Consider the following 19,986-nt stretch of genomic DNA (forward strand, 5'->3'; position numbering starts at 1 on the left):
AAAGGACAAAAAAGCCAAACAGCTCTTTTGACTATATATATATATATATATATATATATATATATTTATTTTTTTTGTTTTGTTCGGAAAAATAAATTCTTCCAAAAAATTCAAATGTTTTTCATTTTTAATAATATTTTAATTAATATTGAAATTAAGTTATTTTAAAATAATAATACTATTTATTTTCAATAATATTTATTCTAAATTTTTAGACAAAATTAGAAAGATATTTAATTAATATAAAATAAAAAATAAATAAGTGTACAGTGAGAATCATGAATAATGAAGATTGATATTAAATGAATGTGAGTGTATATTAATAATGAAAAAATATTAATATAATGATCATGTGTCTCGCAGACCTCGTATGTTTTGAAGAAATGGAAGATTATTAACATGTATTAATGACTAGGATGCTGCATCCATGCCTGAGTGGGAAACATTATCTGGATTCTACAACCTGGGTTCAATGTTTGCGACAACGGTGGGGAAAACCCTACTGATCGTAACTTTAATATTTTCTTCTTCATTTTTCGCCCTATTTCTATTTTCCCCAGCTTCCCAATTTCCGCAAGCATCTATGAATTCTCCGGTGTAATGCGCCGTGCGAATTTCGGTTTTTCCTTTTTGATTATGAACTTTTAAATGCTGGATATTGGGCTTACCTGGATTCAGACTCAGTTTCATATTTTAAGGGTTTTTTTTTTGAATCAAGTTAATTGGTACCCGAATTAACAGATCAGAAACGGCAGAGATATGGAGTGTAAAGAGAATAATGGGATGGCGGCCTTGCGATTGGTGGTTACGAGGAAAGCCTGCTGGTTAGGTTTCTACTGATTAAATTCTTAATTTGTGTGTTTCTAAGGGGTAGATTTTGAATTTTGTTCTTTACGTCATGGTTCATGTTAGGTATTTATTCTCTCTGATTTAAGTTTATCAAATCGGGATTTCATTGAAGTTTAATGGCGGAATTAATTGCATTTCGTTAGTTCGAGATTCATTTGACATTATAATCGAAACTACTAGTTTCTTTGTTCCTCTTAGACAAAATTATGAGATGAAAGGTGAGTACGTATGAAGTGGATAAATTATATCAAAATTTTCTTGATAAGTTCAAATTTCACATCCAGAAAATGTAGTTCTTGATTTTTGGGCTAGATGTGAAAATTAAGGTATCTACCGTCTAGTCTTCCTCCCTTTCCCCAATTCCCTTAGATACTGAAAACTGAAAATCTGGAAGTCCTACAAACACTGAACACGCATGAGGTCTATGGTGCTTACTGATCTTCATAGTTCAATGGATTCTGGAACTGGTTTCTGGTTGTCTACACTCATTTTCCATTTATTGATCCAAAGTAAAATATGGTTTGCGGATCCAAAGTAAAATATGGTTTCCGGAGCTTTAAAATATGCAGATGGAGTTGTCTGTTTTCTTTGTAATGTTCAATTAACCACATTCAAAAATTGAAGTTAGACATTTTCTGCTAGAGATGATAAATTTGAAGATTAAGGTAATCAAAGTTCCCTTGGAACTGAAATCTTGAATCCATTCGAAGGTCGAACATATTATTGGTTTTTAGAGCTTGATAATTTTGAAGTCATGCAAGACAAGATCTAGAGGTTGTGCCTGGGCATCTTCTACCAATTGGTTATTGGGTCAAAATAAAAATTTGTTTAATAAGATGGGGAATAAATCAAGGTGTTTTCTTGCTTCAATATCCAGATCATATATTTTTCTTTGGTCTATATTTTCTGAGTTAACTTCAACTGACTTCAAAGTTCAAATGCAGACGTTTGCAATGGTTTTTTCATGGTGCAGCTCTTCCAGCTAAGACCAATGGGTATCTTCGAGTTGATTGCTATGGGGGGCTCAATCAGATGAGGAGGGACGTAAGTACTTTGTTATGTTCTCTTTCATGTTCGGAATTCACCATCATTATGTAGTTTTTGTTTCTGTTGATAAATTATTATAGATTTGTACATACATTTACTGTGGTAATTTCAGTTTTGTGATGGTGTTGCTATTACTCACCTGCTAAATGCAACTCTTGTTCTACCCAAATTTGAAGTGGCTGCATATTGGAATGAATCTAGGTAAGAATTATGAGTGTGTTGCCAGGATCTTATTCCAATGATTGGAAATAATGGAAGCCATTCATCGCCTATCCTTTTAAAATCATTCCTGTCTTAACTCATTGTTTGACAATGCAGTGGATTTGGAGATGTCTTTGATGTGGAATACTTCATCGAACAAATGAATGGCTTTGTTCAGGTTGTGACAGAGTTGCCTGCAGAGCTAGCATCCAAAGTACCTATTCCAGTGGATTGTAGCAAGCGCAAAGGTCTGTTTGATTATGTAGAAACTGTACTTCCTTCGCTGCTGGAGCATCATTATATTTCAATAACTCCAGCAATGAGTCAGAGAAGAGACAGGTACCGTGCATTTTAAGCTCTCAAATTGAAATTTTTTTCCCAAGACAAAATTACCGAGACCTGTGGGTGGACTCCTTAGATGGTAATTTCTCTTAGATCACTTTTTGTGTTTTTTGAATAAAATTCTCTTGGATTACTTATTTACCTTTTATTGCCTGGAGTTTTATCCCTGTTTTAACATTTCCTCATTCCCATTGACGCTATTGTCATTCGATGCATTTAAAACTTTTGGTAGATTAGGTGTAATTTAAAGATTCTAAACTCCCTTGGCATTGCTATTGTCGCAGATATCCACAGTATGCAAAAGCTGCCCTTTGTCAGGCTTGTTACAAGGCTCTGCGTCTAACCAGTGGATTGGAGAAGAAAGGATCTCTGCTTTTTCAAGCCATTCCAAAGCCATTCCTTTCACTTCACCTCCGGTTTGAGCCTGACATGGTAGCTTATAGTCAGTGTGAATACACTGGTCTTTCTCCCTCTTCTGTCCAAAGTATAGAGGCTGCGCGAGGAGAGAGAAAACCATATATTGGAGAGCAAGCTCGTTATTGGAGAAACCGTGGAAAGTGTCCCCTTACACCAAATGAAACCAGGATCATCCTTCAAGCTCTTGCTATTCCTACCAATACAAGTATCTATCTGGCAGCTGGGGATGGTCTGATGGAACTTGAAGGCCTCACTTCTTTATACACAAATGTTTTTACCAAATCCTCCCTTTTGAGTGACGAGGACTTCAAAAACATGCATGGAAACACGAAAGCTGCACTAGATTATTATGTTTCAATCAATAGTGATTCATACGTGGCTACATATTTTGGGAACATGGATAAAATGGTTGCTGCCATGCGGGTTCTCAAGGGGTTGTATAAAACCCTTTTCTTAAGCAGGAGGGCATTTGCAGAATTATGTTCGAAGGGGCTCCATGGGAATTTTTTGATGGACGCTCTGTACAAGGTTCACAAAAATGATTTTGTAATGAGCATAGGATCTGCTTTACCCGATTGCTTCTGTGAGTTCAAGCTTGAAGGTTAGTTTTTGTTTCTCAGGCTTTTTTAATCTATTCAAATGTAAGAACGAGTTTTGATTTCTCTTAGCTAGAAAATTGAAGTATTCATTCATTTCTGTAAGTTTCAACTGTTGGAACAATCTACACGTGCAATGGACACATGCTAAACAGATCTGCACGTGAATCATGTATACGAAACAGCGCTCTGTTGAGCTCTCATTCATTTGCTTTCGACTCTCTTCTGTATAAGATCCCTACACTCACCAGGCTGGCCGAAAGCAGTGATAGATTATCACGAATTGGTATTAGAAAATAGAATTTACCACATAATACCATCTAATTGAAGAATAATCTAGAAAGAATGTAGTATTAGACACAATAGACGACTGCGCAACACCACCTTTGAATCCTTCCTCGTTTAGCAAAATTTTGGTATACAACCAAACTGACTTGTCCCGTAGCTAGCTAGACACTAAGAAGAGCAAAACTGTTGTTCACGACTAATTCTATAGCGCGCAGTGGCCTTGAACAAGTAAAGTTTTTTCAGTCCCTCTCGTTTATTGTCTTATGGATTCTGGATCATCCAATAGCTTTTTCCATGTTAATTCTAAAGGAACTAGCCCTGCCAATGGATGAATCAAATGATCGTGGAGGCGGCATATGCAATAATTTGTTGAAGAGTGCCACAATATTGTGTTTTGAGGAAGGAAAGGTACAACGAGTGGTGGGTTTAGGAAATTTTTAGAGTAGAACTAGGGAATTTGACTCGGTGATTCAATATATCTTGGATGAAGATTAAAACTTCTATTATTAAATCTGATTCATATTTTAATTTAAAAGGATTGTTGTCTTCTCACTGCGATCAATTCTTGATCCCGATTGCTTGACCATTACAAGTAAACTCCACATGTACCCGCCAACCCCAATCTAGAGTTTGTCACTATATTATCTGCAAGTGGCGCTAAATATCTATGGATCTTCCGATCAATTTAAAAGCAACACACCTCCAGAAATTGAAATATAACTGAAATTAATATCATTCAGAATTCCGTGTTTCCAACTATGGTTAGATAACATAATCGCAACACAAATTAAAAATCTAGTGTTGCTTGATAGCTATAATGATTCAAATGTAATCTAAAAGACTCATTGACTATTGAGACAATGAAGAGCTAGGTTCGATGAATACTCCTTCACTTGAGCATATTGATACATGATCTGTCGGTACTATATATATTAACACAATCCAATCGGATATCAGTACAAGGAACCGTGCTGCTGCAACTAAAGTTGATGGTGACATCCTTGCTTATGGATGTCCCATGGAGTACGACGTATATCACATCGCTAATTTTGACAGCAGATCTCTGGTGAATGAAGAACATTTTAGCGCGGAACGAACAATGGCTGGTATCATGAACAGTTATGGAATCAGTAATTCATGTATGGTGCCGAAAATAAACACCTAAGAATGTGTTTCAGCTGACGAATTTCAGATTTCTTAATTTGCTTGGATGGACGGAATCCAAGTGCTACTCAATATCGATTTCAGTAAATTATATATGGCGATTTCAGATACACAAAGATGAGTGTCATTTTAAATTCGTCCTTGAAATTTTCCGATCTAAATCAAACAAATAAATCCAAACTTAATGTAACAGATTTCTCTAATGCAGTTTGACTGGGCTTACCTCTTCAGTGCCTGTCAGGCGAGGGCAGTAATATCGGTCAATGATGACAGGGTTATCGGTTTCATCGAAGGTGATTCCTCTGGCAAATCCGGAGCCACCCTATAGAAGATGAATATATTTAGTATATTAAAACCTTACATTCCTGATTTTTTTTTTGTCAATTAGTCTCTTGTGAGACGGTCTCACAAATCACGGGTCAATCCTACCGATATTCACAATAATAAGTAATACTCTTAGCATAAAAGTAATATTTTTTCACGGATGACCCAAATAAGAGATCTGTCATACAAAATATGACCTGTGAGACCGTCTCACACAAGTTTTTGTATTTTATGTTATATGGAAGCTGCAATTGCTCATGGTTATTTCTTCCACTTCATCGTATCTTCCATCTTTTCATAAACTTCCAATGCTGCAACAGAAACAGAATTGACGAAATCCCATAAGAAAAGTAAAGTATGCTCAGAAGAATCAATTTCCATTAAATTATTTATCTACTACAAGATAGGGCGAATCCAATGTGTCGAGTCTGTTGCCCCTTCGCCATGCATCCTGGAGGCTTATTGGATTCAGACTAATTCAAACCGAGTCAGGTAGGGCGTTGTGGAACATACTGTTCCAAGTTCCATGCACATTTCACGCACTGCTGTGACAACCGAGAAATCAACCGTTCCGCGCGAACCATTGGACCCGTTTCCTCTCTTACAAGATTTGAGCCCGAGCTTTGTCGAGGGGAATCAAAACTAACCTTATTCTATGTACGGGACCGGCATTCGATTCCGGATATATTGACACGTGAGGTTCCTCCATTTATGGCAATGCCATCATCCCCTTTAAATTTTCTACCCAATGAATACAACTTATTATCAAATCATATACGAAATATCAATGAGTTAGGTTTGGGTAGGATTTTATATACATCGTGCTCGTTTATTATATTCAGGTCGAAAATGTGTGTAATTCTTTAAGGCCCGCCTCCATCATCATATGCTCTTTCAATCGAGTCGGATATCGAATTCAGTCGAGTTCGGAGGAAGTTATCACCCCTCGTACAAAAGATCCGGGAAAAAATAAAACAATATTTTTTTGACAGTTTCCACTTTAGAGTCGTGAACATCCATATTGGAAGAAGAACTTGTGGCAATTCCATCGGTATTTGGACTTGTTATCGTGTGAACTTACGTAATGCGTACATTGCTGCGAAAGACGGTTCTCTGGGCTGTCGATGTGTTTCAAGCCGCTCACTTCAAATTTATTGCAACGTGAGAATCGCAGTGACTGCAAAGAAAAAAAGAATCCCATTGATTTAATTTAAAATTAAAAATCAAGAAAATAAATTAATAATTTATAGGCTTTTGTAAATTTATTGTTATACTAGTGCACCGACGCACGCGTTGCATGCTTGTATAATATTTTTTTATAATTCATTTGATTTATATTTAAATGAGGATTAAAATATAATTATAAGAAATAGCGATGGACTACACCGTAATTTTGATATACATATTAAAAAATAAATTGAAAAATAAAATAATAAAAAAATGAAGATCAAAATATAATTATAAGAAATAGCGATGGACTACACTGTAATTTTGATATATAAATTAAAAAATAAATCGAAAAATAAAAGAATAAAAAAATAAACTCAAAGAATAAGAAACAATGATTCTATCCGCTGAACTACATATAATTTACATTAAAAATTTAACATTATAAATAATTATTAAAACAGACAATGACACCAAAGTTAGTTACTATAAGAGTCTCAAACTTAATAAAATAGCATAGAAGTATAGATTTAAATAAATGTAAGATGATACCGTGGGTTTTAACAAGCCGGGTCCCTGAAATAGAAAGGATTTGATATTGTATTAAAACACAGGAAAATAGTTATAATTAAATCAAATAAATTAAAATTGTGGTACAAGATGCTGCGACTTTTGTATTGTATTTTTGATTATTTGTTATTTGTCATCTATAGGGGCAAAGCCATTCTTGGGTTAGGATACACTCCAGCCCCACCCAATTTTTAAATTTTTTTTAGTAATTTTGGTTTATTTTTTATTTTTTATTTTTTTTGTAGTTCTACCGTATATTTATTATTTATTATTATGTAAATTTGAAGAATATTTTTAACTATGAGAAAGTTTTTAAATGGCCTTCCACAAATATATAATCAAATATGACTTTTACCGTATTTCGTTCAAATGGTTGAAAAACATAATATAAGTTAATTTTTAAAATTCGGTTTAAGTTCTAAATATAATTTTTAGACCATTTCTACATTAATACATAAATATATTAAATTGAGCTAATATGATAATATAATTATGTAGTTACTACATGTTTTATTAGATATTTGTTTAAGTTATATTAATAGTAAATTTTTTATGGAATTTTAAATTTTTAGTATGACTTGTATTTATAAGGATTAATTTTGAGAAAGATAAAGTAAATAATATTTTAAAAGTTGCAAAATTTTGTTGTGAATTATAATATATGTGTTATTCTATGATTTATCGTTTATTTAAATTCCGCGCATAATGGTTTAATCAATGCACAAAGTCTTTTGTTTCCTTTTATTGTCTATCTTATTCTTTAATATTTGTCGGTTTCCAAATTTATGCATTAATTTTTTTTACTATTGACTTTAAAAAATGTTGTGAATTTGCTTTGGCCTTTGACAAGAATGATTACTAATAATTTAAAAAAAGTGAAAAATCCATTTGGGATAAAAGATAAAGGAAAATATTAATTCAATCTGGGACGAGAAAAATATCGATTTCGACCAAAATAACTGATCGGACTGAATTAATATGAAAAAAAAAGTTTGGTTTATTTGGAAGTCCGATTCTAGTTTTTTAAAACATTGGTTAACCGAACAAACAGAACTTTTATAAAAAAAATTAATATATTATTAAATTTTGGAATAAAGTTTATTAGGATATAATTATTACAAATTCCTATTAAATTTTATTGAACAATAGAACTAGGCTTAAAATATATATATAATAAATAAATTTATTTGATTCAATTTTTATATTAAATTTTATATTTAAAACTTGATTTTCAAAGAAAAATCTAAAAGTTCGGTTTATTCGGTTATCAACCGAAATAACCTATTTTTCGGTTTTATTTGTCAGGTTTCGTAGTAAATTTAGATTGGTTCGGTTTGTCGAAACAAATTCTATTCGATTTTAACCTAATACTCATCCTTATTAATGTTTAATCGAGGACGGAGATAGTCCTAAGTATTTTTGAATCTTGACTCCGCATCTACTCATCTATATTATAAAATTTCAATTTAGTTTGTCGCCTTTGACTCTTTTTTTTTTTTGTAGTTTAGTTATTTTTTCACGTGGCCATGATGCAATGCAAACCTAATGTTGACATATGTAATGCCATTTGAATTTATCAATATAAATGCTCGAAATCGCAATTGGATAAATATAGATTGACAAAATTTTAATTTTCAAGGAAAAAAGTGAGACGGGTTGTATGAACTCACAGGACCGCAAAGAATCTCCTTTTCCATCAACTTGATGAAAATATGGCCATTCATCTTCATTAGTTTGTGCTCAATTTGATATTGGAGGAGCAACAATTGTTCCAGTATCTGTTTGTTATCAATAATTTTAATAGCATTTCTCTTCTCATTATTTATTAAAATTGAAAAATACTTTTATTTATTTTTTGGTTTCTGGTTTTCATCTGAGAAATTATTTTTCGGTATTTTTTCCGTTTTCGGGAAGCATTTTTTGGAACATGTTAGTGGATCGTATTTGTCTCGGTATTTATGTGAAAATACATTTACAAATTTTGAAAATGATAAAATAAATAAATAAATTAAAAGTTATGATTATATTAGATGGACCTGTCCCGCCACCATATATATATATATATACACCACATATATATATATATATATGTATATATATATATATAAACAAAATTAAATTTTATGACATTTATTTAAAACGTAAAGACTTCCTAGCTAGTATATAGATATAAGCACAACTGTAGACAAATATTTTTAAAATTAATAAAAAACACATCGTTCCACATCTTACGAGGTTTTATATATTTAAATATTTTTATCCATTATATATTTTTTGAGATTTAAAGATTTATTTTCATTCCCTACGTTAATTCGAAAAATTCCGAAAATAAGGAGTTAAAGTATCATCTGTTGTCATAATTCATCGACTGGAATTTCCTGCTCACCCCTTACAATACTTGATTCCAACAAAATTACCAAGCTCAAAATTACAAAATATTTGAAAAATTCATCCGCCATAAAATTGGAATTATAATAAACAAAAAAACATTAATAAATCTATATATTTATCATGAATACGATGTTTCTTTTACACGGAAAATTAATAACCATAATATGCTTGCCATTCAAACTCAAATTAATCGATCCATATTCCATGCTCCATATGTTGTGACATCTTTAGCGATACCAGCTCGACTTATATGTAAACTTCATATTTATACAAATATGTATGTCCAAAAAAAAAAAAGTCATCTATGTTATTAATGTCAATCTTAGTCCACCATTTTTGTTTTTTTCGATTTTTTCTCAAATTTTAGTTATTTTTTCGACATGACTCAAATGAGGTATTGGTTTATGTGTTGGGATCATGTTAGAGTTTGAAGGAAGATAAATAAACTCTTTTAAAGTAAGGTCTAAAATGCGATAACGTAATCCAACTGCACGCAAATCTACGAAAAATGAAAAATGCCCAATAAAATTATTTTAATTTTATTAATTAAATATGGTAGGCATGTTACATGTTAAAAATATGGATTTCTATTAGAATGCAAAAAATCAGGGTTTTCAAGGGTTATTTCGGGATGCAACCGAGAAACGGAGACCGGGGACTGTAAAAGAAAAATATTTTTATTTATTTAATATATGGTATATTAAATAAGAAAATTTTGAAATTGGTGTCTTTTGAGATGTTTTTACATACCGAGCCGTATTTTAAACCGGTAATCGATTTTTGATGAAAACAAAGACTTTTTGGATGCTCGGTTAATATTTTCGAAAATTTTCCTAAACGAAATATTTTTCTACATTCTAATCGGCCTATTTTACTAGGGCTACTGGGCCTAATTAGCTTCTATATTAGTTAATACAAAAGATTGAATTTGCAAGCCCAGATCTCCCTCAAACTCATGCCTCCTACATAAGAAACCTAGGGCTTCTCCCTAGCAGCCACTCACGAACACACACCACACGCCTCCTAGCAATTCACGTGGATTTTAAAAAAAAAAAACGCAGCAAGGATCTTCTCGGTCTCTCCAGCAACATCCCTTTGCATCTAGAATTGTTTATTTGTGCGTGAATCACGCAAAGACACGCTTTATTCCTTCTTTTCTCATCATTCATACCATATTATATGTGAATACGTGTTCTTGCATGAAAAATCTAAAAGCATCATGGTATTTTCATTTTTAAGGGTTTATACATGGAAAACTTGATTTTCTTGCATGATTTTTGATGGTTCTTGTTAAAAAGGGAAGGGGTGGCCAGGTTAAGGATGTTAGGGGCTCGAATTACAGTAGGTTTAATGGTATTTAGATGCACGGTTCAGGGCTGGAACGTGGCAAGGTAAAGGAACAAACGGGACTGACTCTTGAGGGCTAGGGCACAATTTTTGGGAATAAAATAGAAAAGAGGCTGTGCAGGGGCTGTCCAGGAGAGGGGCTGGGCTCGTGAGGGTCCTAGCCACGAGCCATGGTGCTCCACGGATGGCTGGATAGTCCAGGAAGGGGAGGCACACGGCTAGGACCCAATATAACCATGTGCGTGAGGGCTTCGAGCGAAACGTGCACGTCCTCGTGCACGGCCTGTAGGTCTTGATCCAGAGGGATCCATAGGGTTCGGTTATGGTCCTAGGAAGGTTGTTTAGGGTCTGGTATCATCGGTTATGGGATAGGATTGAAGTAACTAGGGAATTGTTTAGGGCTAGGGTTTGGAAGAATTGCGCAGAAATTTCCAGCAGGCTTCTAGGCATTTACAAGGGTTCTAAATGGCTTGAATTGGGTTGAAAGTGGTTGTTTAGGTGTTAATAAGCTATGATTAAAGTTTGGTTAAGTTTCGGATTGATTCAGGATAAAACCGGGACTTTTGTTTAAGTTTTAAAACGAATTACGAATTTAGTCGAGAGGGTTAAGTTTACGATTAAAAATGTTTATGAGTGTGTTTTAAGTTGTTATGGTATGTTTGGATGGATTCAGGTTGAAGTTTTAAGGTCCAGGGATAAAAGGGGAAAACTAGGGTTTCAAAGGCAAAATAATCATTTTACACCTGAAAATTTTTGGAGTCCTGACAGTTTCCTGAATGTTATAACGAATGTTAAAATGTATTTTGAAAAGTTACGGAGTTTTTGATGGAAAATGATAAATGCTAAAAGATGTGTTGCATGCTTGGTTTAAAAGAAAAATGATATTTATGCATGTATTTTATAAAGTGATGGAATGCTGAAAATGTTTTGAATGAAGTGACTTAATTATGACGGTAAGAAAATGGGGATTCGTGAGGGACTAAGTCCAGTGGAACCAGATGAAGTGACTTAATTATGATGGTAATGAAATTGGGATTCATGAGAGACCAAGTCCAGTGGAACTGGGTTCCACTGCACTTAGTCCCGTAGGAACCTAATACCGAATTTCCATAGGCCAAGGCCCAGTAAATGAAAAGTGGTTGCTGGTGTCCCCACCAACTATAGGCCAAGACACAGAGCAACAAATCATTACTTTTTCCCCGCCACATGTGTAATGCCTGGATTATTTTTAAAAAGAAGTTACTGTTCATCGGTTACTATTCAAGCGCTGCAGCGCTAGAATAATAGTGCCTAGGCGCTAGAGTTGCGCAAATTTGGTGCTGAGGCGCTGAAAAGTGGCGCTCCGACGCTACAGACGCGAAAATTGACTATGTAAGCTCATCTTCACCTCCTCCAATCATTTTTCTCCTTCTCCTCCATGGAAAACCTTCTTTTCCTTCCATTTCCACATTTCTTCTTCAATCTACGGGAGACTTGTTCAAGAAAATTTTGAAATGAAGGTAGATTGTGATCCTCTTATCACGGGCTTCACGAGGATGTAAGTATTTCCCAATTTTATTCAAGTTTGGAAATGAGTTGAAGTTTATAATTGGTATTTGAGTTGATATTTGAGATATTAAGATGTTGAAGATGTTGTATTTGAGTTGGTTTGAATTTAAAATGGATATGAGCATGTTTTCTTGTTTCTGTGCAAGATCAGTTTTTATGCCTACTGTATTTTGGGTATATGGGACGGTTCTTTTTGGATTTTGATGTTATGGACTTCATCAAACTTGTAGAGCATCAAGTTATCTTCGATTTGGTTCAAGAATCACTCAGTTCCATGAGGCAATGAAAGAGATATGCTATGTTTATTAAACCTGGTCTAGAATCCCGAGTTTGTGTCCATGTCTTCTGTTTATTCGAATTCTGGTATTAATCGGTTGGGATTCTGGATTTCATGTTCAAATGAAAGTTATAGAACATTTTCTTGTCTTCAAAATGGTACCAAATTGGCTTGATTCCATTGAGTATTGAGGGAGTTATGCTCCAAATACTAAACTGTGCCAGATTTGTAGTGATGCAGAATTTCGAAAATTATGTTGAATGTTTCAGATTATGAATGACTGAGTAAATGACTTTATTTGACAAAAGTTTGTGAAGAAGAATTGTTGGGCATTGAGTTTTCTTGCATATCCAATTTGCGGATCTTGATTTGAAATAACATTGAATTAATTATGAATTTTGTACAGAAACTGCTCTGTTATGATAGATGATCAATGTTCTTGAGTTATAGAGTAGAATTCAGAGGTTCAAGACTTCTCAACTACACATTTCGATATTCTTTTGGTAATATTTGAAAGGTAAGTTACGGTCGGTAACATACCAGGTAAAAGTATCATTTTTATTTTAAATTGAAATTTCTATGGCTCGATGAATTACTTGTGATTTGATGATGATTGTTGTCTTGAGATGAGTTTAACATGATATCGAGATGATGATATTGATTTGCATCATCACATTGCATATTGAGCCACTTGTCGATTCGGATTTGATATGACGGAGGTCGCCTTGATTTATTGATTTATTGGACGTATGGGGCTATAGTTGAGTTGGCATAGTGTCTGCGGAGGTCGCTGCTATGGCCTGAACACTCTTTATAGGCGTACCATAGTCCTGAGATTGTAGAACACAGCACCCCACCTCGAGAGGATGAGTCGGTGGAAGTTGCTGGGGGATTCTCTTCCCTTGGGTACCCTATGACCAGATGATTCACTTGATCTTGAGATTTATTGATAGCCCACAGCTTCTGATCATGCAATGCATTATATTGCATCTTTAAGAATTTCATATGAACTATTTGTCATTTTAGTTCTCATATGTTATTGATTGTATCATACTGGGTTTATACTCACCGGCACGTCGGCTACCTCTTGTTTTCATGTGCTTTACGGTAGGCGAGGCGAGGCGAGGCTTGGGATGCCAGAGTCCAGCTCCAGGCGGGGAGATACGAGTTAAAGTGAGATTCTCGGGTCTTAGGAGCATTTGATGATGTTTGGATTTCTTTGGCTCACTAATTTATTTTGACATGTTAAAACTTATATTTCAAACATTTGAGACCTTTAAATTATTTTGACAATGTTTATGTCGGTTTGTGAAACACAGATTATTTGTTTTACTAAATCGTTTATTTTGTTACAATTATAATTATTAATATTAGATATCGGACCCGGGGCCCCACATTAGGTGGTATCAGAGCGTAAGATATTTGGGAACACGGTAGATCGAGTCGGTCCGAATTGCTTGATCATATGATATATTTGCTAGCATTTTTACTGTGCCATAATGTGAAATACATGATTATAATTGAGATATTATATTGTTGAGCTTTATTCGAGATTTTTGAGATTATCGAGTCTCGAAAGCCAGAGATGATTGATACAAGATTGAGATGATTATGATATTGTGATTTTATATGTGTTTGATCTATTGTATATCGGACATGGCTACTCGTGGTAGACCTAGACAGAATGTACCAGTAGCACAAGATCAGGGCAGTGCTACTCATACTCAGATGGATATAACTTCGACTCCGATGGAGATATTGTTAGTCAGATTTCAGTCTTTGCACCCACTGATGTTGAAGGGTACCGAAAATGCATTAGAGTGGAGAGCTGGTTGGAGAATATGGATCAATTATTTGAATCTCTTGAGTATACAGATGATCGTAGAGTCAAGTTAGTTGTTCATCAGTTATTGGATGTTGTTAAGAGTTGGTGGCTTATGACTAAGAAAGCTTTAGAGGGTCGAGACCGAGGGCGTGGACCAGTGAGCCAGCTTGGGTCAGCCGTAGTGGAACCCGAGGACCTCATTTACGGCATTTACCATTTTTATGCTCACACATTTTTATCAGTTGTTGGATTACTTTAAACTTGTTATTTTGCGAACAATAACTTCTTCCGCTGCTATTTTGAACATTAAACTTGATTTATCAGTTTATTTTGGTGAATGAGGCATTTTAATTATTTTAAAAAGAAAATTTTAAATTTTTCCGCAAATTTTCAAACACGAATTTTGGGGCCATTATAGCTGGTATCAGAGCAATGGTTCTGTAAAGGGTTATACTACTACTGACCACGAGAAGCTCATGGAGTCACGTCTTCGGTCTGTAAGTTTTACATTTACGCATTTCGTTTACAGCATGAAATATTTTAACAGCATGTTTTCATGAAATGTTTTACGTCCAGATTTTTATTGTTCAGTATTTAAATTTAAATAAATTATGGAATTATGCATGTTAGTTACGTATGGGTTATGTATGGAACAGTATGCCCCCTAGACGCATTCTTGAGCGCACTAGAGAGGATGAGCCTCGCCAGGACGACGGCATGAACCAGAGGCAGGAGAGGGACTTACCACCTCCACCACCCCCTCCACCTGACATGAATGCCCAGATGCTAGCTGGGATGACTCAGTTCTTCGCACAGTTCGCGGGGAAACCATGCTGTGATAGCCAGGCCGACAGGGCCCGAGGCTACTTATGAGCGCTTCATGAAGATGAGGTCGAAGGAGTTTTCAGGGACGTCTGATCCCATGGTTGCCGAGGGCTGGATCAAGTCCCTCGAGGTTATCTTCGAGTTCATGGAGCTTGGAGATGCAGACAGAGTTCGATATGCCACCTATCTATTCGGAGGAGATGCCCGCTTATGGTGGGAAGGAGCATCAGTAGCTTTGAACTTGGCTACGCTGAGTTGGACGCGCTTCACGGAGGTATTCTACTCCAAATATTTTACTGATGAGGTGCGTTCGAGGTTGACCAGGGAGTTCATGACCCTGAGGCAGGGTGATCTGACTGTTACGGAGTTCGTCCGTAAGTTTGAGAGGGGTTGCCACTTTGTGCCCCTGATCGCCAGTGATGCTGGAGCCAAACTGAGACACTTTATGGATGGTCTGCGGCCGATCTTGCGCCGCGATGTTAGAGTGGCAGGCCCTACTACTTTTGAAGTTGCGGTTTCCAGAGCTCTTGCTGCAGAGCAAGACCAGATCGACATTGAGAGGAACCGCCAGGGTAAGCGACCAGTCCAAGTACCACACCGCCCTCCTCCTCGTCAGCAGCAGCATCAGAACAAGAGGCCTTTCCATGGCCCACCCAAGAACACAGGACAAGGCAGCAGCATTAGGGACGCCCAGCCCCGAGGACTTTTGAGCATCCAGTCTGTCCTAGGTGCACACGCCGCCATCCTGGAGCATGTATGTTTGGTTCAGGGAAGTGTTATAAGTGTGGTAGTTCAGACCACTTACTTCTGCAGTGCCCTCAGAGGAATCTGCCTACCCAAGGCAGAGTTTTTGCTCTTCATGCCACGGAGACGAACCCGGAGACCATGCTTATGACAGGTACCTTTAAGCAATAAGTTTACATTTGGGGTTTAATGTTTTGGGTTAAGATTTTTGAACATAGAATTGCAGTAGGATTGCATGCTCTACTCAGTATTATTTTCGGGAATTAGGTTAGAAGAACTCTGGCCTTTGCATGTCTATAAGTTTAGTTCTTGTAACTATTGGGTTCAACTTAGAGTTCCGATCTTTCAGGGAGAATTTTTATATCTGGTTCCGCTACGAAGGCCTTGATAGATTCAGGGGCTACTCACTCCTTTATTTCGGAAGTCTTTGCTAATTTCCTCAAGGTCAAGACCGTTGGGCTAGATGTAGCCTATTCAGTAGTATTGCCTTCTGGTGAGGAGATGGCAACTACCAATGTGATTAAGACATAGATCTTGAGCTCCATGGCAACCTCGTTTATGCGGATCTCATCGTGTTGCCGATACTGGAGTTTGACATCATCCTAGGGATGGACTGGCTATTGCGGAACAGAGTTTTGATTGACTTCCAGCGGAGATCTGTTCTAGTCCAACCGCCTGGAATGACGCAGTTCTTATTTGAGCCGGACAGGTACTTTCCCTTACCGCGCATTATTCCTTATGTCAAGGCTATGAAGCTCATGCATAGAGAGTGTCGGGCGTTTTTAGCAACTTTTATATCTGTCTCCGAGGCGCCCAGTCAGTCAGCCGCAGACGTTCCGATTGTTAGAGACTTCTTAGACGTTTTTCTTGAGGACATCTCTGGTATACCACCCGAGCGAGAGGTGGAGTTTTCTATTGAGCTCATGCCAGGTACGGCTCTGATCTCCAAAGCACCGTACCGACTAGCACCGACAGAGATGACAGAGCTTAAAAAGCAGATTCAGGAACTTCTAGACAAGGAGTTCATTCGCCCGAGATTTTTCACCATGGGGCGCGCTAGTCTAATTTGTGAAGAAGAAGGATGGCACGATGAGACTTTGCATTGATTACCGGGAATTGAACAGGGTTACAGTGAAGAACAAATACCCACTCCCGAGGATTGAGGAATTTGTTTGATCAATTGCAGGGAGCTTCGGTATTCTCCAAGATAGATCTGCGTTCCGGTTATCACCAGTTGAGAGTGAAAGATGATGATGTTTCCAAGACTGTTTTTAGGACTTGTTATGGCCACTATGAGTTCCTTGTGATGCCGTTCGGTCTGACGAATGTGCTAGCGATCTTCATGGATCTCATGAATCGCGTATTTCAGCCGTATCTTGACCAGTTTGTGATAGTATTCATAGACGACATTCTCGTCTACTCCAAGAATCAGGAGGATCACAGCAGACATCTGATCCACAGTGCTACAGACCTTGCAGAAGCACAAGTTATTCGCAAAGTTTAGTAAGTGCGAATTTTGGTTAGAGAATGTGGCGTTCTTAGGCCACATTGTTTCTAGCAGTGGTATTGAGGTAGACCCAGCGAAAGTTGCCGCAGTCAGAGATTGGGTTGTGCCGCAGAATGCATCAGAGATCCGCAGTTTTCTTGGGCTAGCAGGATATTATCGAAAGTTCATTAAGAGATTCTCCTCTATTGCCGTTCCACTCACATCATTGACCAAGAAGAATGCTAAATTTGTGTGGAGCGAGGAGTGTCAGAAGAGCTTCGATACTTTGAAGCAAGCTCTTATCTCAGCGCCAGTTTTTGCCATGCCGTCAGGGCCCGGTGAGTTTGTTCTATACACCGATGCTTCGAAGCTCGGTTTGGGCGCAGTATTGATGCAGCATGGGAAGGTGATAGCGTATGCTTCTCGACAGTTGAAAATCCATGAGAAGAACTACCCTACCCATGATCTAGAGTTGGCAGCCGTAGTATTTGCCCTGAAGATTTGGAGGCATTATTTGTATGGAGAGAAGTGCCAGATCTTTACCGACCACAAGAGCCTCAAGTATTTCTTTATGCAGAAGGAGCTGAACATGCGTCAGAGGCGTTGGTTGGAGCTTGTGAAGGATTATGACTGTGACATTAGCTACCACCCAAGTAAAGTAATGTAGTTGCGGATGCATTGAGCAGAAAAGTCGCAGTGATAGCTCATTTGACGATTCAGAGACCTCTTCAGCTTGAGATGCAGAGGTTTGATCTAGAGTCATATCCTCAAGGTAGAGTTCCTCATCTATCTATTTTGACGATCCAGTCTTCCCTTATTGACCGTATTCGCAGTGGTCAGGCAGCAGATGAACAGTTAGCAAAGTGGAAGCAGAGAGATGAGGCCAAGGGAAGTGTCTTGTATTCAGTCAGCGACGGTATTGTGAGATACCGAGACAGGATGTGGGTTCCTAGCAGTGGTTCTATTCGAGCAGATATTCTATCAGAGGCCCACGTGTCGCCGTACTCTATTCATCCAGGGAGTACAAAGATGTACCGAGATCTGCAGTTATTGTATTGGTGGCCTGGGATGAAGAAGGACATCAGACGGTTTGTATCCGAGTGTCTGACTTGCCAGTTAGTAAAGGCGGAGCATCAGAGACCAGCAGGTTTGCTCAAGCCTCTTCCTATTCCCGAGTGGAAGTGGGAGAATGTTACCATGGACTTTGTGACCGGATTGCCGAAGTCAGTCAGAGGGTCAAATGCTATCTGGGTGATTGTAGATCGTCTTACCAAATCAGCACACTTCTTTCCTATTAAGACGACTTTCACCATGATTCAGTATACAGAGTTGTATATCCGGGAGATAGTCCGACTTCATAGTATTCCAGTTTCTATCGTATCTGACAGAGATCCCAGATTCACTTCCTCGTTTTGGAAGAGTTTGCATTCGACTATGGGTACGAAGTTGCTGTTTAGCACATCTTTCCTTCTGCAGACAGATGGGCAGTCAGAGCGAGTTATTCAGATTTTGGAGGATCTTATCCGTGCTTGTGCTATTGATTTCTCTGGGAGTTGGGAGTCGAACTTGCCATTAGTGGAGTTCACCTATAACAACAGCTTCCAGTCGTCTATTGGTATGGCTCCGTATAAAGCACTGTATGGTCGCAAGTGCAGATCTCCTGTTCATTGGGACGAAGTAGGGGAGAGATCAGAGTTTGGTCCGGAAGTTATTCAGCAGGCTGCCGATGTAGTAGTCAAGATCCGTGATAGGATGAGGACTGCTCAGAGTCGACAGAAAAGTTATGAAGATCAGAGGAGGAGAGACCTAGAGTTTGCCGTTGGCGACCATGTCTTTGTGAAGGTAGCACCTATGAAGGGTGTCATGCGTTTCGGAAAGAAAGGAAAGCTCAGTCTGAGATTCATTGGACCATTTGAGATCCTCGACAGAGTTGGGACGCTAGCTTATCGTGTGGCTCTTCCGTCGAATCTGGCCGGAGTACACAATGTATTCCACGTCTCTATGCTGAGAAAGTATATGGCGAATCCTTCGCATGTCTTGAACTTTGAGCCGTTGCAGCTTACTCCGAACCTGTCTTATGAGGAGAGACCAGTGCGGATATTAGACAGACAGGAGAAGAAGCTTCAGAACAAGCTGGTTAAGCGAGTGAAGGTCAAATGGCTCAACCATTCAGAAGAGGAAGCTTCGTGGGAGTCTGAGCCAGAGATGAGGAGTCGTTATCCCGAATTATTCGGCGACCTTTAATTTCGAGGACGAAATTTCTTTTAAGAGGGGAAGGATTGTAGAACACGTAATTTAGACTACGTATGAGCCATGCATAATTCTAGTATTTAAATTAAAATGATTTTTATTGCATGAGTGTTTAAATTATTTTCTTTAAATTTATTTATTTCATGCAGTAGTTTAGTTGCTACCTTTTCAGTTAAATAAGTGAGGCCGGAGTAGAGTTGGAGTTTTGAGATAAAATGTAAGATTTAGAAATCATTCCCAGAATTATTTTAGCTAGCTAATAAGTTAATTTAAGTTAAAAGAAGGTTTAAGGAATTATTTAAGTAACTTGAGGTAAGTAGGAAATAAG

At 37.2% G+C, this 19,986-nt stretch overlaps 1 protein-coding gene across 7 annotated transcripts; it reads left to right on the plus strand.

Moving 5' to 3' along the window:
* The first annotated feature begins 407 nt into the window (after positions 1 to 407).
* On the plus strand, positions 408 to 4,953 carry LOC142541009 (O-fucosyltransferase 13-like). Of its 7 annotated transcripts, none has more exons than XM_075647536.1 (7): positions 408 to 487; positions 742 to 824; positions 1,823 to 1,893; positions 2,009 to 2,097; positions 2,215 to 2,436; positions 2,724 to 3,457; positions 4,698 to 4,953. In XM_075647536.1, exons 1-7 carry the CDS (start codon positions 408 to 410, stop codon positions 4,808 to 4,810), a joined length of 1,392 nt encoding a protein of 463 aa, XP_075503651.1. In that variant the 3' UTR covers positions 4,811 to 4,953. The 7 variants fall into 7 exon arrangements, with proteins under 7 accessions (XP_075503651.1, XP_075503650.1, XP_075503657.1 ...); XM_075647535.1 differs by having other exon boundaries at positions 439 to 597; positions 4,698 to 4,952; XM_075647542.1 differs by having other exon boundaries at positions 439 to 597; positions 719 to 824; positions 4,698 to 4,950.
* Positions 4,954 to 19,986: the final 15,033 nt, after the last annotated feature.

This window comes from Primulina tabacum, chromosome 3 (assembly GCF_025594145.1).
Source record: "Primulina tabacum isolate GXHZ01 chromosome 3, ASM2559414v2, whole genome shotgun sequence".
Taxonomy (NCBI): domain Eukaryota; kingdom Viridiplantae; phylum Streptophyta; class Magnoliopsida; order Lamiales; family Gesneriaceae; genus Primulina; species Primulina tabacum.